General features: G+C 41.8%; 1 protein-coding gene across 1 annotated transcript; it reads right to left on the bottom strand.

The window, feature by feature from the left end:
- Nucleotides 1–30: 30 nt before the first annotated feature.
- LOC134866174 (semaphorin-6B-like) lies at nucleotides 31–25642 on the bottom strand. Its single transcript, XM_063886173.1, has 18 exons — nucleotides 25300–25642; nucleotides 25137–25214; nucleotides 12880–13003; nucleotides 11830–11941; nucleotides 10797–10857; nucleotides 10637–10699; nucleotides 8473–8571; nucleotides 8300–8390; nucleotides 7933–8052; nucleotides 7264–7352; nucleotides 6957–7174; nucleotides 6740–6871; nucleotides 6306–6455; nucleotides 5673–5849; nucleotides 4416–4556; nucleotides 3581–3658; nucleotides 2489–2550; nucleotides 31–1140 (listed from the first exon to the last, which is right to left on the bottom strand). Exons 3-18 carry the CDS (start codon nucleotides 12998–13000, stop codon nucleotides 155–157), a joined length of 2700 nt encoding a protein of 899 aa, XP_063742243.1. The 5' UTR covers nucleotides 13001–13003; nucleotides 25137–25214; nucleotides 25300–25642; the 3' UTR covers nucleotides 31–154.

The following is a 25642-nucleotide window of genomic DNA, read 5'->3' as shown; positions in this document are numbered from 1 at the left end:
GAGGAATGACAAGTAAAGATGTAGGGAAAAGAGAAGGGGAAGGGAGAGGGGAATAGACAGAATGAGGAGGAAAGAGTGAAAGAGAGATCTTGGTAAATAAAACAGAGAGTTATGGTCATGGAAAAGCTCTCTTTCCACTTAACTTCCTCGTGAGTCACTGGCCCGCCTGAGTCCTATCACTGCAGTTCTTCTTACAAATGAACTGGCTGAGATCCACCAACTCGCCCAGCTCCCCTCGTTCCAGGGCCCCTCGCAGCAGGGCCCTGCTCAGTGCGGGGTTGTGCTGCTGGGACATGTACGTCTGGCCACTGGGGGCGGGCATAGAGGGTGGAGGCAGGGGGACGGGCACCATGCCGTGGCTGCTGAGGATGTAACCTTCCGGGGCTTGCCAACGCAATGGCATCGGCTCGCTGTACTCCACTGGGGCGCTGGGTGCTGACACCACCCTCCGACGCTCAGGCGAATCCTGTGGGGTCATAGGGTACACATATTCTCCTGCAGACTTCCTGAGGGGGGCTTTGGGTGTCCCCTTCATTCCTTTTTCCTGCTTGCTCAGGCAGACATAGTGTTGCCGTGGTGTGTCAATCCCACGGCCCTCACCATTGTGTCTCCCGCCTCCCCCCTGCTGGAAGAGTCTGGTGGTCAGGTAGACAGAAGGGGGGATACGGCAGGGGGAACCCAGCCCCACGGAGCCTCCGCCCAGGTACGTCTGGCTGGTGTCCCACCCTCCGGAGTTGGAGTCAGACAGTCGTAGGCCTCTGCGTTTCTGCTGAGGCGTGTGCTCCGGGGTTGGCAGGAAACCCGGGTCTAGCTCTCCTGACTTTACCCAGCCGTTGGGCATGACAAACAGCGTTTCCCCGCCCTGAGAGCAGGGTCGCTCCCCGCCTCCCTGCCGCGTCACACTTAGCACAGAGCCTCCCATCCCGCTGCCATTGGTCAGCAGACCTCTTTCACGCCGCTGGATAGAGGACTGGGAGGTGCTGCCGTGCCGACGGTTGGCGGGCTTGTGGGCCATGATCCAGCAGACGGCAAGGCCAGAGAGTGCCGCCCCGATGGTGAACGCTGAGACTGCAGATGCCACAAGCAGGTTGAGGGAGACCAAGCTCTCCGGTTCAATAAGCAAACTCTGCTGCAGAATTCCTGAAGAGACACAATGAAGAGGACAACATTAACAACAATGTCTCAATTTCCACAGGGCGCAATTTCAAATGATCATTATTATTACATATAGTGCTTTTCTGCTTCTTCTACTTAGTGCTTTTCGACTCACAAGATTCATTATGTCATAATAAATCAATAAATACAATAACAATGATCGTTGCTGATAATGACATTCAGCCTAATAGGACGATTGTCTTTAAACTAAGCTTCTCTCCAGTCTGGCCTTGGGGCTCTGCAGGCTCCAGGTTCAGAGAAGCCTGCACTTGTCATCAGCAAAGCTCCAGACCACAGCAGCTGACTCTCTTTTTCTCTTCTATCCTCTCCTCACACTTTCCATCCTGCAGCCCGGCCAGTTTGTGTCTCCATGCACACAGCATACCATTACCTCAGTGTTTCCACCCAGCTTTAATCACTCCCATCTGCAGACACAGCAGCACATGCCTGTCCCTGGCTCGGACTCTGCTGTGCTTTCACTGCTCGGATTAAAGTCTGTCAGGTCTGCATCCCTGACTCTCTGCTATCACTTTTTAAGTGCAGGATAATATTAGTGGCCAATATCTCAGTTAAATATTGATTGTATACAGTTTAAGTGTGATGAGGGCTTAGATTTATATTTATGTTTGGAAATTCAGATCTGACTGAGTAAATGTTATGACTGGCCTAATGCAACTCAGGAGGAATCTGCTGGAGAAGATGTGACTTTTTTTGGTTTCCACTGACTGTACATTTTAGATCAAGGTTCAAAGAAGCCATCTCTGGTGCTGCTGCAGTGACATCTGAGCCTCTCTACAGAAGTGACATCAGTGATTTATGCTAAGCTTGCTCACTGGCTACCCTTGCTCTCTCAGATGGTCAGCTTTGAGGGAACAAAGCGTAGTGGCCTTGGAGCATGTTGCACTTGCCATCCTGCAGTCTAGTGCTTTTGTCTAGCAGGAGTTATATCTCTCACATCCTCTCTCATCAAACTGTCTCACACTGGGAGCGTTTTGACCTTTTGGCAGTGAGGTTGAAACCAAAATCCTAGTTCCACTGTCACATCATTCAGCTAATAAATGAAAAAAACAAAAACACAATTGCTAATTTTAAGGTTGTCAGGATGAGCTGTGAAGGAATTATATTATAGTTGTGATTAAATTACATTTGATAAATTACAGATATTGTCAATCTGAAATATACTCTCTCTTGTGATATCAGAGGTGTTTTTTTCAGACGAAACTGTTCAGTGACAACAAAGCAGGTGTAATGAGGGATAGAGCCACTAGGCGGAGTCTGCCCTCAGTCCGCTGCACGCTGCCACAAGCATCCATGACATTTTGCTGCAACCTACCATCACAGTCTCCTAGATGGGAGGTGGTGTTTCCGTATTCCACATCTTGTTGAAAAGGCAGCCTGCAGTGAAACAGAGATCAGCACATCAGACAATCCAATATATGTCTTCATATACATACAGCATAAAGTAAGGAACATGTTTTTAAAGTGCCATTAATGCATAGTTGTGTGATCTCCCATGACGGAATGTTGGTCAAACATAACAAGAATAAATGAACCTTATTGACAAAAACATGTAGATGTAAAAATGATCGTTTATTAACATGTTAACATTAACATAGAAATGGTACATTAATGGGGGCATTTGTTGATGGGAATCAATCAATTTGATATGGCACAAATTGGTGTGTTGTTCAGTGTAATAGGATACACTATTGATCCCATTATTGATTTCCCTCACAGAGGTAAGAGGTCAGGGTCAGACATACAGATGAAGAGGATGGGATCTAGATCTGACAGTGATGCTGGGTACAACGTTTCACTTCAGTACAGACACCAATCATTCTTTATATTGTTTTATAGGAATAAACACATTGAAAAGTAAAAAAAATAAAACACCATTTAACGCTTAAATTAAAAACTATATTTTTTAGTAGAGTAGATTCTGTGTAGCGACTTCTTTTAAGTAATTTAAGATTATTTGCCAATATTATTATAGTGTGTTTACATTTTTAATAGGTAATATGTTCATGACATATTACATTTATTCTCTTAAATTGTGTTCCTTTGCCCAACAATTTGATTTCAATTACTTAGTAACAAGTATCTTTTTTTAATGTTTCACTATTTCCATAATTGTCCTTTGCATTGTGAAAAAGTTAAATAGCCTTAAACTTTAGCTTACTTACCAGCCCTACCTGTATACAACATCGCCTAAAGGCATGTGGTAACTTTGCAAATAAAACTGTATAATCACCTCTCCTGACTTTGCAGGCAGCAGGTCTGCAGAGGTAGGAAACAGTTTACAGATTGGTGTGTGGGGTGTGTGTGTGTGTGTGTGTGTGTGTGTGTGTGTGTGTGTGTGTGTGTGTGTGTGTGTGTGTGTGTGTGTGTGTGTGTGTGTGTGTGTGTGTGTGTGTGTTGTCCTCACCGTGTGCCTGGTCTCAGGAAGGAGCAGGTGCTGCCTCTGGTCCAGCCACAGTATGGGTCCCTGGAGACTAGACAACTCCTACACACCATAAAAAAAAAAGAAAAAGTTAAGAAATGCAAAGGAATGACCTGATTCTCAGTGCGGACATTTTGATAACTTTAGCAGGAAAGCCTCCCTGGGAAACTTAGAGAACCTAGGAACAAGTGTTACAGCTATGAATTTAGCAGGAACGTTAGCTTGCTTATGTCTATCTGGTTAACAAGATAATAAGTTAGGTTTAGCTGGGCAATAAAACCATACAATGTAGAAAACTGTATATGATGTGAAATCCTCATGTGGTATTCATCTTCACACACAGCAGTCACACATATGGAGTTGCTACTTGTTCTCAGTTTCCTGAATCCAACTGTGTTGAATGGCTGCTGTGGGAGTCAGGTTCACAGTGTGGGGTTCTAGTTCAAAAGATGTTCACCATCTGTTCAGTAATAAACTAATGCCTTCTTGGTAATTATAATATATCATCCATTTTATTACAAACTTAGATGAAGATGGCCTTGAAGCTACTTGTATTTTTCAGGGATAAAATTCTCCCAAAAATAAACAAGCTAGCTGTATTTCAACAAACACACCTCATCTATCCTTTGCTGATTGAAGCATTAGAAGAATTGCATTACAATTATTAGGGCTAATAGGAAGTGAGAGCACAAGGACAAAAACAAAAGTTGGCAATCAGTCATACCTTGGCTAATGGCCACTGCTACATTTATACTGACCTCATTATCATACAAAGAAACATTAAGGAAATTATATGAACCGTCAAAGGCAAGAAAATTACTTCATGCAGCGTGAGTGGAGGTGGCAGCGAGATGTGGGCATCCGGACCAGACAGGAGGGGAAAGCCAGCAGCAGAGTGTGACTGGTCCGGTCCAACAACAGAGACAAAATCTGACGAGCCTGAGGAGAGTCCTCACCACACCTGAGACATAGAGACACAACGGTGAAGACTGGAGGGTGAGTAACCAGCAGAGGAAGGTCAGCGCAGGAGTTCATTAGGTCAGAAAAGTTACAAGTGATGTTAATCTTGGAAATTTTGAAATGTTTGGACAATTTCAATTAAAAATCAACCTAATAAATAATATTAATTGAATATATTTAACATTTTGTATGTAATGTTATTAAACCAGCAGATAATTGCCAAAGCATAGTGCGCGGTTTTACCAGTCGTTAACAGGTTATGTTAACGACTTTTGCTAGTATTTACTAGGTAGCTTGTGTGTCAGTGTGTGTCTCAAATCAAGTTGTGACAGGGTCAAAGGCCTCAGCTGTTTGCACTTCAAGTCAGACAGAATCCATATTTCTCAGCCACCATTTTTGACAGTCAGGTCTTACACAGTAACACACACAAAAATCATCAAATTCAAGCTGCATCTTTTTCTGCTGCTGCTAAAAACATCTAGACACGAATCATTTGTATAAATCATGATAAATACAATAATAAAACAAGATGCTTACTTTCATCATTAACTCAAAAACAACTGAGACTTTAAGTTGATCAATCAATTAGTCAGAATTTCTAATAGTATTTGTATGTCTTAAGTCAAAACACCACACATTATCTTTTCATACTTCTCAAATATGGACCTCTTATGCTTCTCTTAAGATTTTGAATGTTGTTGATGTTCTCTTAGACAATTTTAATAACAAAACATTATTTAAATATACATTTGCTATTAGTGTAATAGATACAGCCAAGTAAACTGAGTTGTCTTTAACAAATAGATTAATTGTATGTGGACACTTTAAAAAAGTTAACTTTGGCAAGCATGCACATTAGTGAAGAACACATGGGATATCCTTAACCATATGTGCAGGTTTTGAAACGTTTGTCCCTGTCACCTCCAGGGCTACGTAACGTTAGAATAATTTTTTTTAAATAAGTAAAACTAAAAACAGTTCTTGGGTAAACTGTCTCTGCTGCTCTACAGTTGTCAGACAATGGCAGGAAGCATGAGCCATGATCTACCTGAAGCAACTTGTCAAAATGTATAACGTTATGGAGATCAAGGATGAATATGACTCCACTCCTACTCACTTCTCTGGGTTGAATCCTTCCACCTCCTCCAGAAACACACTGCGGTGGGAAACAGGTTCTCCGGTGGGAATCATTAGAAATTTCAGGATGGTTCCCCGAGTTGAGCCCAGGAACAAGACCGTCCGGTTCTTATGGGGGCCAGCTTCAGTGTCCACCACCATGGTTGTCAGCTGGTACCTAGAGATTCAGAGTGAAGACTTTTTTTTTTCAATGTCAATCAATAGGCAACATTTCCTATCCCTATGATTCGTATATGCAGGTTTACGCTTCCCTTTTTCAAGCAATAAAAAGTTCCTCTATACATGGATGAATTATTGAACATGGCCCAGGAGCCTCCACATCCAATATGCTAATCAAACAGACAGGTACCAACCACAAAAAGATGCAAAAGAACCTCAGAGAAACAGAAACACATACTACAAAGACACATAAAGCAACTGCAGAGAGATACAAATAACTGCAACAACATCTTTGTCTACACCAAAGACAAAAAAAAGACATTAAAGACCACACACAATCTGAACAAAAAGACACACAAACTCCCCTCCTGCCCCTCCTATGCATCTGTACCCAGGGGCTCATTGTCTCACATTTCTCCCCTGGTCCTATCAAACCACAAGTCAGTGTTCGTACCGTCCCATAGTCTTAACAACCCAGGGTCTGTGCCCCAGTAGTGGGACGGTCTCGTCCATCAGTGGATGGGTCTTCACAAAGTTCAACACCTCGTCCGGGAGTGTGTTGGAGGAGCTAAATCTAGATCCCTGCACTGCACATCCGCCTGGCCTGCAAGAAGATAAATAGATGGAAAAAAGAGTTCAGAGGTAGAAAGATAAGAAAGACAGCATAAGGAGGCCAGAGAGAGCAAGAAGAAAAAAGCCAGAGGAGTTTTTGTTTTGCGGCTGATGGAGGCTATATTAAAATATTTGGTTGTTAAGTTTCTGTGTGATTGACAGTTTGAGCTTATAGCAGGGGAGTAAGTACACATTATATGTGAGACAGATGTTCAGTAAAGCAGCAATGCAGTATTTTGCCCTAGATCAGCTCATATACACTTTGCATAACAATACCTTGGTTTAGGCACCGCTTCATCCGGCACAGGAGTCCAAATAGACTCTGGGGATTTCTGCTCTTTAAAACGGCCCTCAAAAACATGAGCGAGCTGCTGCATGTCAAACACACACACTGCAGAGCCAGGGATGCTAGCATAGAAAAACAAGAACAAAACAGGGGTGAGAAAAATAGTGTTTGTGCTAGTTTGTGTTCAAATTGTGCGCATCTTGCTACCTGTTGGGTGGTGTGGAGAAGAGACCTAGGATGACGTCTCGTCCCTGCATGTGGATGATGTTGCTCGTGGCATGCAAGAGGTTAAAGTAAAAGTGTGAATCTCCTGGGACAGAGCAGTTTAGACGTGCTTTCAAAAATGTGGTCCACTGTTTTTCGAGGACCCGCTGAGAGCCACCCAAATCGGCCTTACACACACGAGCTACACGTGATACCATCACCTGGAATACAACAAGAAGGGATAAGTAAAGTGAAGGCAAAATGAAGCAAGAAAGAAAGAAAGAAAGGATGAAAGAAAGGATGAAAGCACCTTCTCTAGATGATGAAACTCCATTGCCATCTCTCTGAAGAAGAAATAAATATGAGGCCCCCACTCCATCGAGCTGACAAAGTAGGGCTCTGAAAATAATATGAGAAAAACAGAGTTGGACAAACACACTTACATACTGTACATACAGAACAATAGTGACGAAGTGCCGGGGGGGCAAAGTAACGCTCCACAGTTCCTGACATGAAGCTGTAATAACACTAACATCAACATGGACCGCTGCTGTCCAAGGGCCTCGCTCATCCAATATTTATGCCCTGTTTAATTTATCATCATGGACGAGGATACACATTATTTATCATGTATTCATCTAGCACTGTTGCAGCTTTGACCTACCTCGGCTTGTTTGTGTTCTCTATGGAAAACAAACCTAGTTGTTCAATCTACGGGTTGTTAAAACCCTGAATCTGTAGGGTCCAACTAACCTCTACACATCACTCTGTCTAAGCCTGTGCCACTTAGAATAAATCTATGAAATTAGATGGTTTCAGTGTATTTAGTTTATTAGTGCTTCACTACCTCATGAAAATCCACAACAATGATTTCATTTACTTGGAGTAAACTAAGAAAATGTTTTTTGTTATTTGCTTCCTGATTGTCTATTGAAGGTGCCTGACTAAGGAGAGTAATTTTAATGTGTCTGAAAAGTACCTCTGAACCATTTGGAGTCGTGTTTGACTGTGCGGAGGGCGGGGCTGTCACTGAGGCTGCGATAGATCACTGCATCGATGGCCAGGAAGTCTGTCACAGTGCCGGTAAAAAGACTCCCATCTGAGAGCAAGGGAGATGCACAGAGAGAGGAAAGAGGGAGATTAAGAAGAAGACAAAGATACAGATGGAGAGATAGTGCAAGGGCAGGAAGATTAAAACCAACAATGCTGTGAGCGGCCTGACTATAAATCTTTTGTAAAGCTAAACACAAGGGCACAGACGTTTCATTGTCTGGAGCTGAAAATTGAGTCTGATGTCTGCTAGAAACAGAATTCTTTATTGTAAGTTTGCAAACTGAAGGTTTTACCTGCAAAAAGAGCCACATTGGCATGTCGTGGATCATATGGGCATCGTGCCATCCCACTGACAGGCTCTCCCACCATTTCGAGAGTGTCTTTCTGCAAAAGAAACAAAAATTGTACTGTATAGATTCACAAACTGGCAAGCACACAGAGAATGACCAGCTAGATGGATACTAACAGTGTAGTTGGCGCACAGCGGGTTGAAGGCATTTGTTCCACATACAAACAGGCCACCATGCTGGCTGAGCAAAACCTTGATGAAATTACGGCACTCTTCCTATAGAGAAAAACACAAAAGGACACAATGAAAGAGAAGAACATCACAAGGTTCAGGTCAACAATGTTGAACTTGCTGTCAGAGCAAAGAGGCTGCAAGTTTTAAGTAAAAAGGAAAACAAAGCTAAAAACAGTCCTTCAAACTCTCAACCACACTCCATCTGGAGGTCCAAGGACGGGGACTTTAGAGCTGTCTTCAAAGTAGAGGCTGCTGATTGAGCTGAGATTTAAAGCTGCTGCCACCAAATCTGAAACCTGATCACACAGGTCAGCCCCTCGGCCCTTTTGTGATCCAACGAAGTCTGGTGACTTTTAATTTGCAAAGATGTGGATAATAATTCATGCTTCTTGAATAAACCTGTGAAGCTTAATGATTGTAATTTGATTATCAGGAGCTTTGAGAAGCGCCCATTATTGGATTTGAATGTGGCTAGCTAGCTACCGGCTTAAAGCATACGCTGACAAAGTTATCATTTGTTTTAGGATATTTTAGCTCCAATACCATAATTATATTCAATGTTTCTTCTGTCACTCACCTTGGACAAGGCAACCAAAGTAAATAAGCATATTTGTAATTACATGTCAGTATTGATTTAATCACTTCCACCTGTGCTGTTCCTGCTATGCTTACTCAAGAAAGGCTATGAAAAATGTATACAAAAATGACTCCCTTATCAATAGAAAACCTGCTTACCAATATCATCAGGAGGAAAATTACATAACTACACTACCTCTACAATTCAAACACACACTGAAATACTACAGTTTATAAGCATGAGCGACTCAATGCCAGCAGCACGGTGGGGGGCATTTGGCAAATATTTGTTTTATGTTAAAATAAAGCTGCTTCTGATCTTAGAGCTAAGATGACCAGCTGCCGGCCTAAATATTTACCATATAGATGGGAGAATGGTATCGATCTCCTCAAATTACTCTTGGCAAGAAAGCATATGATTGTATTTTCCGAAATAGATTCCTTCAATTCCTGTAATACATTCAGGTGTTGCAGTTCAGGTATTGCTGGCTTACTGGCCCCCTGAAATGTAATGGAGCCATTGCGAATGTTATTAGTTTCACCTGCGCTTTCCCTGCTACTGTATGACATTTAGCTGTGAAATATATCTATTTTTGGACTGTGATTAGTTTCCTTACACACGTACCTATTAGATGATTTACCATATTACATCTTTAGGTCTATAACTGTAGTCTATGCCAGATATTCCACATTTGCATCATTTATCCTGAGCCTTACAATTTGATCAATTCATCCGGGTTTGCAAACTTAAGCTTCAATCTTCTGTCTTTTGTCCTTTTCCTCTTATTCTCTTTACCTCTCCACCTTGGGCATGTCTTTCTCTCCCTGTCTTTTATCACAGTGATTTTTTCTTTTTTTTTTTGCTCCAACGTCTTTTCTTCTTTCATTTGTGTTCTTTGAAGCAGCACATCTTTTCCTTTTGTAGTCTCTTCCCCTCTTTCTAGTACCTGGTGGCGGCCCTAACCTTCTTATGTGTTTCTTCCCCACTTTTTCTCCACACACCTCACATCCCTACATACACCTCCCTTTCTCAACTGATTTCAATTATCGTTTCCTCCTAGAGGCTGTGTCACTCTCTCTGCTTGGTTTGCTTTTTAATGTTTCCTCCTGCCTCTCTTTCCATGAGTTACGCCCAGATTGGATTTTGCCGGTAGAACTCCTACATCTATTGAATAAAACCTAAAACGTAGGTACCAACCACCAAATCTTTCTCTTCACTTTAATCAGCAATTACTTTGTTAACCCTAAACTTACACACACATAATTATCTGAAATGTTCTTGACAATGGATTTTTAGGCTTCATGGATATCTTTTGGCCTTGGTAACGTTTCACTGAGCCAGTATGATTCAGTGATGCACTGATTCTGTATCAACAAGATCAAATTTGTGTAAATACCGTATGCAGGTGCACCCCAAGGAAATAAGGTTCCTCTAACAGCTGTTGTGTCTGTCCAAGCGTGTGATAGTGTAGATAGTGTTGATGCATGAGAATAGATCTCAAAGTCAGAGAGTTTTGCCTGAGCAATGTACCTCATGTTTGCCCTTCATCCGGCACACTCGAATATCATTCTTATTGGATTCCCATGTCCTTTTCTGAAGAAAAAAACACATTCAGAATAAGTTTGTTATCCATGTGTGTGTGTGTAGCTCATCAGTTTTGTTTTGTGTGTGTACAAGGAAATGGGTTTACCTTGCTGTAAAACATCTCATCACCTGCCATGTTATCCAGCTCCACTCTGTACAGGTCATCTCTACAAAACAAACAACGAATCAGTGCTGATGCAATACCATCAGATAGAAAATAAACAATGTGTAATTTTAGCACTGTTTTGCAGTGGACAATTTTCTTGCAATGTTTTGTTTGTTTATAAATATTTTTTTAATTTACACACACATTCTTCTAGCAAAAACTATGTAATGGCAGAGGAAGTGGAACCTGCACCAAAGGCATTTTGATTAAGAAAACCTGGGAACCCTGTACCGTTTTGCATCCTAACAATACAATAAAATACAATAGGAGCGTGGTTTTGCCTTGTGGTCCACACTTAAGTTTTTAGTTTTGGCCCTTCAAGGGGAAACGTTTTTTTAAATTATTTGTTTCAGAAACAAAATCAAAAGAATATTGTTTTAAGATTGTATATGATGGCAGTATACATTTTCCCCATCAGTAAGGGATTACAGAGTTAAAGCAGCTTGTGTTATTACATATGTGGTAAAAAGAATTAGTATTTAATGTATGATATATGTTGGTCATAACAGTGGCCTGCTTAATTTATGGTTGAATAAAAGTACTGCTGTTGTTTTTCTTTTAGTAAAAAATGTTGCCACCTGTTTTTTGTGTTTGTTTCGTGACTAAAATCTGTTCCGGCTAAAGCCTTTTAATTAAAACTGAGTGAAGGGGTAGAATATATAATTTATTTGTATTATTCAGTTTGTAAATTTAGGCAGGTATTTATTTTTGCAGTAGAATTAGATCAGGCCCAGAGACCAGTCTTTTCCTTCTGCTGTTTACTATTTCCCATACATCGAGTAAAAGACTAATGTGAACGAACATCTTTCACTTGACATTTCACAACATGATTGAATACCTCTTCGCTACAACAAACTGAAAATGTCTTCTACAGAGTGACAGCAGATGGGAGCTGTGGCATCAAATAAAAGCGAAAGGATATTAATGCAGGGACGTCAGAAACACACAGTTGGAGGCGGTTGCCGTTGGTTACCTGGCTCCTATGTACAGCGTGCGGTTGACTTGGAGGACTGTCTGGATGTGCAGCTCCTGTCTCTGAGCTGAACGATGTGCTCTGCCCAAAAACACTGGATACCTCCGCACAACTGACATGAACACACATAGGTAAAAGAGGTTATCACTTGCAAAGAAATGCAGAAATTAAGTGCCAAGAAGGCTTTGACAGTTAGGGAGTACTTTTACCATCTTTATTCACCCTAAACCCTTTTCTAACCTTCACTTTAATAGTGTCTTCACTCATTTTTTATCCTTTGTTGAGGAAAACAAAGATAATACGGAGGAGACGAATGGCACCGCAGTTAAAGTACACTGAAACACTTTAATCCTCTTAGTGTTTTTCTTTGCTTTTGGTGATGCATGCAGCTCCATAATGAGAAAAACTGTGTGGAACCATTATTGTAATTTTATGGTAAAAAAAAGGCCCTCCCTCACCCTCCTCCCTACAAGTGGGGGAGAACAGATGAGGATGAGAGAGAAAGCGACAGTTTCAGAGTATGAGAAAGTTGCGAAGAGGAGGACGGCGGTCTCCACAGGGAACCCTCATCATCAGGAGACAGATTGGGAGAACGTCTCATTGTCCTTGACTGTAGGGGAGGGAGAGAGGAGGACGTAGCGATCCATCTCCAGCCGTCTCCTCCCCTTCTCTCTACCACCTCTCAGCCTTCTCTCCTGTCATTTGTATCACCCCATCCAATCCAATTGTCTTCCACTTTTTCATCTCCCTGCACCTCTCAAAATCCATAATAATCATTTCTCTCCCCTTCTCTGTCTGTCTTTACATCTCTCTGTCCCCCTGATATTTATCAGTCTACTCTACTGCCAATGAGAGACAGAATCTCTTTATTCATCTGTATGCCCGGGCAGTGAGGGAGCAGTTTCACACCAAAGCTTTGACACTTGACCCCGGATTTCCACATCTACCGTGAAGTCATTTATCGGCAATGCTGCACACACACACACACACAAACACACGCGCGTGCGCGCACACACACACACACACACACACAGCAGGACGGAAGCATACCCTCTATGGGGACGTAGCTGAGAGGACTGGGTTCCTCTGGGAACGAGGCGTCCGCCAGTTGAAGCAGCAGGAGGAGAAATGTGAGGGGAGGAGCCACGGTCGCCATGGCAGCTACACACATGAACTGAAAAAGAGATGGGAGAGAAAATATCATTGTTGTGTATGCCCTTATGTGTCTGTAAGTGCATGTGTGAGACTGTACCCGAGTGTGTGGGTGACATTATGACAGATTTCTTATCAACAGGTTTGTGACTGTGTGTGTGTGTGTGTGTGTGTGTGTGTGTGTGTGTGTGTGTGTGTGTGTGTGTGTGTGTGTGTGTGTGTGTGTGTGTGTGTGTGTGTGTGCGTGTGTGTGTGTGTGTATGTGTTTGCGAGGACAGGGTCAGAAGTGCAGCAGGGTGACTGCTGCCACCAACCTTGCTTCAGCGGGTAGCTTGTGTGTTTCTATTGTCTGCTTTCTGGCTTAATGGTGATCCATTGTCAAACTGTTTGAATTGGAGGGGATTCTCACCGTCATATACCACACTAAGAGCCAAAACAGTCACGTGATTACAAAGCCACTAACTGTGTTGATTGATTTGTGACTAAAAAGGAACATTGGTCTTTATAGAAAAGAAGAGATGAAGGGAGTGACTCGGGTAAGCTGGACAATGTCTTTCTAAAGGTCAAAGGTCAAGAAGGCTCCAAATCATGAACAAGGAGAAGGGGAGTAAAAAGATTTTGTTCTTTAAAAAGTTCAGAGGGCACAAAAGGTTCACACTGGGCAAGATATGACCACACACAGTAAAACACGTTTAAAGCAAGCCAATGGCGGCTCTGTGAAGCACTAACTGCACCTATGAAAGTTCCATATTTAGTGTGGATGTGATTATAAAGATAGATAGGCTTTGGTAGCACCATTATTTCTAATTGGCTTCAAAACACAGTGGATATCTGTGGCTGAAATAATGTTACAACATGTGCAGGTCTTTGGTCAGAAACAAAAGTACTGGACAAACAAGCCAGGAAATTGATGAAATCTATAAGACTGAATCTGTTGGGACCATGAATACCTTTACACATTTGAATGGCAATAATTAAAATAAGTGTACAAACATTTTTAGTTGGGATGAAAGTGGTGGACTGACTAGGCCGACTGACACACAAACATGCTGCATGGCAAAAAACAACAACAAAGAGGGGTCAAACACATGCTCTGCAGCCTCTCTTTCACCTATAAAACCAAGACAGTAGAATAACACCATTGCACATAAGTTACTACCAGTCAAGAATTGTGGCAGCCATGCCATCAATCACAATAAATGTGCATTTCCTCAAAAAGCCTGTGGCTCAAATACACAGTCTTTGATGTGAGAATACTTTGAAAAAGAAGAGGATGTACAAAGAGAAGGAAAGAAAAATGAGCAGAACAACAAGGGTGGAGTTCTGGGGTTTTTGTCTTTTGGGTTGCTGAGAGTGCTGTTAAAATTCTGGAAATGTTTTGATTGAACACAAATGAAAAAAGGTTGGAAAAGCAAAAGATGTCAAAAATATAAATGCTGAATATTGTGTTCCATGTTTCCCCCAACCCCCGCTTGTTTCCTTTCATCCTCAGTCTCGCTCCCTCCATCACCCACCTCCGCCCTTCGTTTCTCTTTCTTTATACCTTGCAGCTTGCCTGTTCCAGGATGAAAACCCCACGACTGTTGTCAAAGATAGAACAGATAGAAAGGTAGATGTGCCAGTTGCTAAGGTGATGACAACTGCTATTTGAAGCACGCAGTAGCATCCAGATGTAACACGCACATATAAATAACCATGATTACCTGTGTTTCCAACACTTCAGATTGTGCATGAGTCTGATTGACAAGCAATTTGAGGACAGCAGTAAGGGAATATGGGGTTGCAGACTATACACTGTGGGCCTCTTCAAATGAAATTCTAGCCCAGAGATTGCAGATTTGACATCTCTAAGCCTTCTCCTCATCAGCATCACCGGAGGAGCCCTGAGGGGGCTGGGAGGCTTGCTTCATCTAAATCTCCATTGGGATTCCCTGAACTAGAACTGATTGAGTCAGGTGCAGGGTCAGACTCATTTCATTATGGCCATTTCATGAGAGAATCAAAATGTGATGATTCAAACGCAAAATGAAATTGTTTTGTCATGTATGGACTCTTAGAAAGGTTGAAATGAAATGGAATGTGTTTTCCAGATATGGTTGTTGCTTGCGCCAAAACCCAATAATTTCCTTTCAAAATCAAACTTGAACGTGCACACATGGTATACACATTTAAGATTCAGTGAAATACTTCATCTTTATAAGAATTGGATTATCTCTGACTAACACCCACAATGTGAATGGTAAATTAACATGCATTTATATAGCACTCCTCTGACCACTTAAAGCACTCTCAAATTTAGCTGTTCACACACACACACACACACACACACACACACACACACACACACACACACACACACACACACACACACACACACACACACACACACACACACACACACACACACACACACACACACACAGAAAAATTAAAATACAGATATTTATATATCTGTCATAAAGACAAAACAATCTTTGTCAGAGTTTGTTTTTCCAAAAGGATTTTTTTGTTAATCTTTGTGTAGAATTGATCTACAGTTAGCCAATTGTAACATTGGTATCACATGGTATCTTTGTCATCAGTGATCAAGAGTTTTAGCTGTTCCCAGCTAGTGTCAGTCAGTGTGGGGGATTCCAAAAAAGGTTTGATTAGAATCACTCCGTACAAATCCCAAGTGTTCAGGAACAAAAGAAGGAGCACGCCCAGAAAGAAAGAGCTTTGAAGGCTGAAAAGCAAAGGCCAAATTGTCACTATTCTAGCCTTAAATAATTGTTGAACATAAAACTGCCCAACTTATTCTGAAAATAACAATGCATGGCTACATGCAGTGATACTGCTCAATCTTGGCTGCAGGTAAAGATGCATTAAAGCTTAGGTTTCAAAGCTGGTCATCCCTGACTGTTCCGGTTCTCTCACACAAACACACACACAAATGTCTGCACATGCTACATACTAAAACCCTGAGGCCAATCATTGATGTAGCCTCCTCATTAGAGTGTGTATTGATTAAGGTTATCGATCCATAAGTTAAACCGTCAGATCTGGGCCAAGGCCAACATATCACAACTCTGCTGCTGGCCGATGCCATGACAAAAGCACTATTTCAAATGATTTTGGCTATAAAAAGATGTTTGGGGCAGCGCTTTGATGTTTGATAATCAAGAGTTCTGATTTCTCCCTGCCGAGCCGAGAGACATAAGAAACAGATGAAGGATAAAAGAGGGAGGAGGTTTAGTAAAGGACAAAAACTGAGAAAGAGAGATACCGGCTGCTGCAGACTTCCAGCTCATCAAGCTATAAAAAACAGACCGCCGGTGACAGAATGAGTATCAATGGAATCAAGGGAAGACAGATGAGCAACGGGAAGAAGAAAGGGTGTTATGCTATTTGTGTCAGATCATGTTGGCATGATAGGATTAAATGGTGTGACATGACACGTTGGATATCATGGGATACGTGTAATGACGGTGACAGCCACACAGTGTAATCTTGCCTCATCAGGCCGTCCATTAGCAAATCACCTGCTAACTCTCACATCATTAACCAATCAGCAGGTCATCTGAAGAAGCACCTGCTCTCACCTCTTATCAGTTTGTCCATATGTTTCGTCCTCACTCCATTGGGACTCCATTTGTTAAAGTCTTTGCGTTCACCTGCCGCAGCTGAAGCGACAGGAGTGACAGGGGGTAAGCAGCATGCTGGGATATTCAACACTGCCCCCACACTATGTCAGCTAACTATATGAAAGATATCTATTTAATGATTATAGATTAAATATTTACTCATGATCCTATCCTAAAAGGCCTCAGTGGCCTTTAGTGTATATTGGACATGCTCATGTTTGCACAAGGCATCTCAACTATTAAAGCTACTGAACAAGATCAATACACTTGCATCGTGCTAAACAGAGACCGACTAAAGAGCAACATCCTTCTCTACACAAGGAGCATTTACTGACCGCGAGGAAACACAGAGACATAAATACAGAAAGCCTCGGCTGTCCGTCTGAAGGCACAGATACTAACCATCCAAACATTTCTGATGCTGTGAGCACTGCTGTCTAGAGGCTTGAGCCACGACCTGTGCTGCAGCCGACAACAGTACAGCATATCCTTTGATAAGTGTGCACATGCTTGTGTTTGTGTGATGAAAATTGGACGTGAAAAATCCAAACACGTCTTTTCGTGGATGTTGACATTTCTCTGTGTGTGATCGTATTTGTGTGTTTTCTGATGCGGTGTTTTCAATCTGTCATTGTGATTAGTTCGGCTGGCAGAAATATCTGTCTTTCTCCCATGCTTTCTCTCTGTCTCTCTCCTTTTCTCTCTCTTTCTCACCCTCTCTCTTTAGCTGCTGCAGCCACTCCACTCTGTGCGTTTGTTACCGTAGCAACCAATAGCAAAGCCAGGCAGAGCTGTTCTATTGCAGTGGATGTAAAAGCGAGGAGGGTGGGTTCGCCCTTTAACACATACATGCCATATGTGTGAGCGTACACACACATACTAATGCATGCACCCAAATCCCAAACACACAATGGTATGAGTGAGCATGAACACATACGTGGACACAGATATGGGGAGGTTGGGGTCCCCTTTCTCTCAGCGAGGAGGGGGATGGGGGAGCTGCAAGTATTTTGTCTCCACATTATCCACACACCGGCTACACAGTATAGCTAATTTGAAATCAATATGTCAACAATGGGATATGTATTCATTGAGAAACAGCAATGTATTTACTGTATTACACATACACTTCGATAATATGTGTGCTGCTGCTGAGGCTTTTTTCATTGGCTTTCCCCTTTGAGGATGTAATATATAAAGTGAATTTAAACGAGCTAGCTGGGTTATCATTGTTCTGTATTCATTTAAAACTATTCAAAAGAATAAATTCACTTGACATGGGTTAAGCTGTTGCGTTTGATTTGATTTGATTTGGACAAAAAGGAAGTACGTGTGAGGATAATAATATTTTTCTTAGTGCTTTTTATTAAATGAAGATCTGGATTTTTTCCGGCGCAATATTATTACAGGTTGACTTAAGAACATTTAAAATAAAAGGTTGGTAGAAACTTAAACATGAAGCATTCAAACATCAACACAAAGTCCTGGCTGAGGTGGAAATCTTTAGGTACTCTCATTTGTTACACAATTGCTTCTTAAAGAAGGTATGCAGGATAAAGCCTGGAATAAAGAAAGCTTGCCTGAGGGTAGGAACACAGACACAGGCTAAACTGGGAGAAGTGGGTCACCTTCACACTTCAGGACTCCACCCTACAAGCACTATAGCTTCATTAATACACTCTAAGAAAGATTTCCTACAAAATGGAAAAGGTGTGAACTGACTGTAACCAAGACAGATATCAGAATGCATTTCTAACTTCTCTATAGTGTTGAACATAAGCATTGAAGTAAGAGTTTAGACAAACATTGTGTAAGTCTGGCTCTTCAACATACGGTACATTTCTCACAGCTTGTCCATTTACAACACCACTAGGTAGATGTTTACTTAACAAATGCCACTCTCAATTGAAGATTAAACACATTTGTTTTTAGCTGTCAGAGGGATTTGCTTTGGATTGCTCCTGAGTGTCATAGCTCTTCTTAAAAAAACTCTATTCACCACAAAGTTATGCAGTTTTAAAAGTGAAGAAAAAAAATGTGCTGACGTTGAATTTCAATATAAAAGTTGAGAGTTGAGAAAATGTTAGCACTTTCACACTGGTGTTGAACTTGTGAAAGGAATAAATCGATATTTGAGGGTTGCTTATTGGCACAGAATTAGACAGACTTAGATGGTTGATACCACCTGATTGTCTGTCAGTTTAATATAATTTACATGTTTTGCAAATCTCTCATATTACGTGGCACCCTCGGTAGAATCACATGCTGTCAAATCAGTAGAAATTATGGGATACTAACAGTGTTAACCAAACAGAAACTTATACAATACTAATAGTGGCTCTCAAAAATAACCTTCACGCACACATACAACAGCTTCTCCCAACTACTCAACTCCTGCTTGGTAACTTCTCTGCAGAGCAACCTTATTCGTGGAAAAGCTCAAACCTGATTGGTAGTCACTGATTAAGATTGACAGAGGCCAGTGGGCGATTGCCTTATTGGAACTAGAAGCCTTTTCCACTACCACTGTCCTTGGGTTTCTCCACAAAAAAACCCACTTGCAATATTGTGTTTACTAGAAATGTGCTCATACATTTCTTCAGATAAGTAATATAAAAACATAAACAAGAATTAATAAATCACTAATCAATTAATGAAATCTACCCTACTATGATTCTTTAAATAAAATAAAAAATAACACTTATGTCTGTTTTGTTATACCGTATAATAAAATGTGTATGTTTCTACCAAAAAATACACATATATAGATGTCGTAAATTGCAGCATAACACACACACACGTGCACACACACACACACACACACACACACACACACACACACACACACACACACACACACACACACACACACACACACACACACACACACACACACACACACACACACACACACACACACACACACACAATCTTCTCTTCAGCAGTGGAATCACTGTGTCAAGTCTTTATCTTATCGAGGTGGAGACGATATGCCCTCAAGTGGCTGCCTGTCTCCTCAGAACAGGTTTAATCAGAGTTAAGAGAATCTGTCTTTCGCTGTTAAATATCCTAAAATACTATTCAATCTACAGGGTCATTTATATGCTAATGCAAAGGTTACCTCTGCATAAGCCTTTGACGCAGCTGTTATGTGTTCCTACGAAAGAGGAAAAAAACGATAGAAAGAACAGCAACATAGGGAGAGCGGACAGAAGAGATGAAAGAGTAGAAGAAGGTAGCGTAGGGAGAGAAGGGAGATGAAGGAGAGGAGAGAAGATACTGAGACACTGAGAGGAAGGGAGATATTCCCCTGGGTGAGTGCCATAGGTAATTAAAATAGGATGGACAGAGCTGGAGTCTAGCCAGAGAGAGCTCCATCTCCCCAGACTTAGACTAAGACTTCTTTCCCAATCAGGCCTTCTGCCTAAAGCCAAATTGCTGCTAGTGACAGACACACAGTATCCTATGGATGCAGTGAGTTATCAGCTTATGCTTAATGGACATGTACATACAGTGGGATAAACACCCAGCTCAGAAAGGCAGGTGCAAAGCAATCAAACGCTTGCAAATTACTGAAATGAATTTGGGCTACAAAGCAGGTAATGTATGTCCTTCTGGTGCTACACACGAAAACAAAACACACACAAACAGACACATTTATGGTGCTGTACAAAGCTGCAGCAAGGGCAAACGTTACTAACCAGAGTTTGACTGCAGTAAGCACATATACATTCACTGCACAGCTCTGAGAGCTAGAGGCGAGCACATGAGTATGCAGTGCACGCACTCAGACACACACTATGAGCAGAGTCGCACACACGCACACTCCAGTGTGTATGACGGCAATGAAGATGCTGTCTAATTACACTACAGCGACAATGTGTGAATTTGACCTGTTTTAATGCTGCTTATGATTATTCTGTTTTGTCACACAGTGGTAATGATGCACTTTGTACTGTACAAGGTAGTCGATGACATAATGTCTATAGGAAGCATTTCTTCTTCTTCTTAATGTACCTACGTTATTTAGTGAAGGATCAAAGGATTCGCTTTTGTTATTTTCATATAAAGTAATAGTGAAACCAGCAAGCTTCTAATTATATGCAAGGTTTGTTTGCTTTCTGTGTTTAACTGACCACAGCCCAGCATCTCCCAGTCTATCATTTTCTACCTTAACAAAGACTATGCTAAATAGGTTGTACTAATATCTCAATGTGGCAGCCATTAGCATATATATTTCATACCCTGTTAGTGGCTGTTCTTCTGCCGACGTACAGGCTGGCTCAAGCTGAAGGATAGCTCATATTCTCGTCATGTTGTTCTTTGTGTGCTGTGATCACCAGTAAGGGTAAATATAGCTCTTTTGGCAAAATCCTGCTAAGAGAATAACAGTTCACTATAGGTGGTCTACACACTACAGATATCAAAATGCCAAAGAACCTGCTTTTGGATTGACATGTGCATGCGCGCATGCACGCACAGACACACACCTGCAGCATTCACACTCATATCCAGAGACGACACCTCCCCTGAGAGCTGTCTCTCCACTTCGCAGGTATAATTGTGTTTCTACTACACTTTGTTCCTCTCCTCTCAGTTGTGACTGGGCCCCGGATAAAAAGACATAATTAAAAGAGAAAAATTGTGTTTGTTGCAAAGAAGGGACGGCTGTGAGAAAGGACAGGATAAGGAGGTAGAAAGATTAGCCACAACAAAGCTTCATAAGGCAACAAAACCATCTTGAGTAACTGGGAGACACACACTCTGATGCGTTTTTATCTCCAAATAAAAAACTCCTCCAAATCCCTCTGACTAAGCTGCCATTAACGCCTGCCGTTGGCTTAGGTGCTGGCTGAGTTTGTTGGACAACAAAAGCAGCAAAATATAACAGGGTCGACCAAGCTACTGAGAAATATCTATACCTCCATTCATTTTGTGCAAAGAAGTAAAAAGTCAAGTGCCTTTGTGTTGGCATTTGAGAAAAGGTTACTTCTTTATTTGCTTATTTTGTTTTGTGTTTGTGTGCAGTTGTGTGTTAGTGGCTCAGTAAAAGCATAGAGTGGATAGTTCTTTTCTCATTTTGCAATTTTGCAATGTAAATGAGATCACAGAAGGTAGGAGATTAGACTAGCTTTATCTTCGAAGTTGAAACATCTGGGATATCACTCACAACCAATTTGCCTGGCAGTAAAATTGGAGGACCAGCTGAATGCTAAGAGAAGAGGTTCATTCGGAGACAAACTAACTCATTCTTCTTATGACCCTCACATTCACTTACAAATACACTCGTAAAATATGCATGTGTGGACCCTAAACACACAGACTGTGCATGCTACATCGTCCTGACCTGATGAGAATGATGAAGAAGAAGAAGAAGGAGCGTCAAAGGTGTTGTAAAGGTGATACAGTGGACAGCAAAATATACATTGCAAAATGAACACACGTGTTAATCTGTTATAGCATGAGGAGACCTCACATTGTAAACAGGGATGCATAAAAAGAGGCTGCATCTCAGGGGAGAGATCAGTGAAGACAGGGAGTCATAAAACTGAAGATGCATGGCCACTGTAAAGTATAAGAAGGATTTTCTTCTACATTGAAATCCACTGCAGGGCATTATTACACGGTACATGTGGCTGATACAGCAACCAAATCCACATGGAGCAGCCACCTTGGCCGCCTGAGCATCATTCATCTTATACGGTTTATGGCACCATGGACAATTTACAGCAGAGTTTGCTATGGGCAGAGCTCTTCAGCTTGTGTGGTGCCTCATATCTCGCTCCTTTCCTTTTCAAACATCTGGAAGGAGTTGTATTCTAGAAAGTTAAGCTCTTCAAAGCCTCTCACATCAACAAAGAGTGTTTTGCATAAGAGAGTTTATTTTGAAATAATAATAGCTACTTTCTGACAAGTAAAGAAAGTACGCCTGCATGACACCTGACACTCTGACTTTTTTAATCCTGCACAATGGCTCACTGCAGGAATAGGTCACCTAGCAGATGCTTGCTCAGCGAGGTCTTTCTGATCTCACCGCCCTGAGGTCTGCAGACTTCAACACCGTTTTTAGACTGTTGATTTTGTACTGAAGAATCCCACCAAACACAAACACAGCACTCTGTGTGAAACTGGAACTTCAAAAGAGATTGTTGCTGGCCGCTTTTGAGGAAAATCAGCATTCGTTCAAATCTCCTGAAACTAATCATAACTTTGCTTTGTTTTATGATCAGATAAGATTATACAATAATAATCCTGCTTACTTTCTGATACAGAGTAAGGAGGTTGCTTTAGAGGCAGATATGAGTTGATACACCAAGTTTTGAAAGTTACTTCAAGTCATCTAAACTCTATAGGAGCGTACATTGACGTTCCTTAAAATAAAACAGAGTGGGAGTTATCTCCAGACTGTGTGAAAACAGGGAAATCTACAGCAGTTAAAAGCAAGTGACAGTAGCATAAAAACAGCGTCCTGGGGGCTCTGGTTTGGCAAAAGGAAACAAATCAATCCTGTTGTTTGATATGAAGTAGGAATAGAACACTACATGTTCAGAGCCACACAGTCAGTCAATGTTCCTTTCTGTGAACCAGAGGTAAAGAGAGGAAATGTGTCACTGATTGTTCGACTTGTTCTCTTGGTCAATGGAACAAAGAAGGAACATCGCTCTACTTTCAAAATCATCTGTTTGTTACATTGCACTCTATTTAACACACACTCACACAAGATCTGTCATTCAACACATTTTCAGAAACGTGCTTCTTAGCAACCCCAACACACTAATCTGCAGTTGATTTACTCTTTGTGTGGGAAGGCTTGCAATCCAATTTAATTTTTTCCTGTGCTTGGGATGCCCTGTTTGCGGCTTAGCGTGTGTGATTGAATAGGGTCCTATGTGATCAATAGAGCTCATTAAATGTCCCTATGGGCATTTGTCTCACCCTGAGGCTCTCTTAGATTGCTTTTACCTACAGACTGCTCTGCCCTATTACTTCAAGGGGCTCCAACTTTGTTTAGGGCATAATTAATGTTCTAATTGAATTACTCAAGCCTGGCCTTTGTATGCTATTTCCCTAAATGTAGATTGAAATATCCATTTGGTTCCCTTCGGTTTGGGCTGGGGGTGTTTTGGGATTGCTGTATGTTTGGGATGGGCGGGTGTTAGACTGCCTTGCAAAGGGAGGCTGAAGGAAACAGTGGCTGCACCTGTTGTTCCCTGCGGTTGCTGTGTGGTGGGGTTAGCACCTGCTCGCACGGCTGCTGTGTGGCTGTCTGTGTGGGCAGCAGGGATAACAGGGAAACCATTCACACCCGCTCAGACTGCTGTCTGCAGCCCCTCTCCCTAAACGCTCATTCGCTCCAAGCTTTCTGCTCCATCATTTATTTTTCTGTCTCTGACATCCTCTGCCTACCCCCTGTAGCATATATGCCAGATTGCTATCCTCCATACCTTATTTTTTTGTATCCCCAATCTGTCTGTCTATCTTTCTGTCTCTCCCTCACCTCCTCCCCACTCCCACTTTTTGTTTTAAACTCAAACCATCTCTTCTTGCTTATCAACTGGCACAAAAACACAAACATAAACAGCTGCAGCTGGGAGTCGTTGTAGTCCTTCTGTGGAGCTCGATAACTTTTAGTGTGAAGGATGAAGTTGTAAACAATAAATTACATATAGGCTTGAATCACTTCAGTAAGAGCTGGGACGGCAGTGAGTGAGCATTTAACTTGGGCCGTGGAGGTTGTGAGTTTGCACTATGGTTATGAGCATTTAGCTGTTATTGGTGCAAGACACGTTTTGGACAAAGGATAGGCTATATTTTAGATTTTTCTCCAGTTTCAGTTGTCTCTGGAAATAAGTAAGACTCTGAGAAACAGATATTGGCCATATGTCTTAATCATCTTCCAGGAATAATGTGTGCTCAGTGTATCTTTCACATTGTTTCTGCTGGGAGTTAGTTATGACATAATCAATTGACTTTATTGCTTCCAAATCATCACACCTTTACTCCTATTATCAAGAAACATTAAGCAAACATTTAATGAAGCATCATGAGTACACACAAAGGAACCACTGAAAACACCATTTAAAAGAGTAATAAGCCTAATTTAGATCACGACCTATGATCCGGGTTGTGATCCAAATGAGAATTTCAATCAGGCTTTGTGCTCATCGTTGTGATGCAGTGTTTTAATCTGCAAGAATTGTGGGCTGTTTTTTTTTAGACATCACTTCAAATCTATTGGTAAAGGGATAAACACTAAAAGATACTATGCAACACGTGAAAGAACAATGATATGCAACAAAGATATGCACAAGATAAAAACATCCAACTCGCAGCAGACACAAAGAGCAGTTCATGTCCACAAAGGTCCAACACACATCTATTGGCACACCCGGAGGAGTAATAATGCAGCATCGCATTTAGTGGCAGTTAAATAATTGCGCACATGCTGTAGCCTATATACCTGTTCATCCCATCCACCCCCCGGTTCCCCTCACATATCCATCTCTCAATCCCACCATTTGGCACACTCACCGCACCAGATGGCCAGGTAGGGAGGAGGAGGCAGGTGCCAGTCGCCAACTCGCCCTCTCCGGTCGCTCTTCTTCTTCTCTGTGGAGAAAAGGGTGATGGATACCACGGTTCTCGGTATCCAAAGCCTCTGTGAAATAACAGCAGCTCGTCAGCCGCACCTCACCTGTCTCTTCCCTCTACGGATCCTGCGCGCCGCCGTAGCATCACCGTTTATCGAGCGCGTCCAAAACGCCCATTCAACTACAAAACGTTTTTCTTTCCCTGTAGAGATTGGGTCCGTAGTCTATCGCGTTAGGAGCAACCTATATGATTTTCTGTGACCCTCAATACGTGTTTTTTTCTCCCGGCAGGCTTTTGCAGACTATGAAATCCCAGATCCTACAAATGCGGACTGTAGCCTATATTAAGTCTTCTTTCAGGAGCACCGGCCGGTTGTCTGCACTTGGACAGGCTATACGGCTTTGAAATCAGTAGTCAGCAAAATGTAATCCCCTCTTTAAATTTAC

Source organism: Eleginops maclovinus, chromosome 6 (genome assembly GCF_036324505.1).
Source record: "Eleginops maclovinus isolate JMC-PN-2008 ecotype Puerto Natales chromosome 6, JC_Emac_rtc_rv5, whole genome shotgun sequence".
NCBI lineage: Eukaryota > Metazoa > Chordata > Actinopteri > Perciformes > Eleginopidae > Eleginops > Eleginops maclovinus.
The sequence above is the reverse complement of the archived record's forward strand: the minus strand, read 5'-3'. Positions and strand labels throughout refer to the sequence as shown.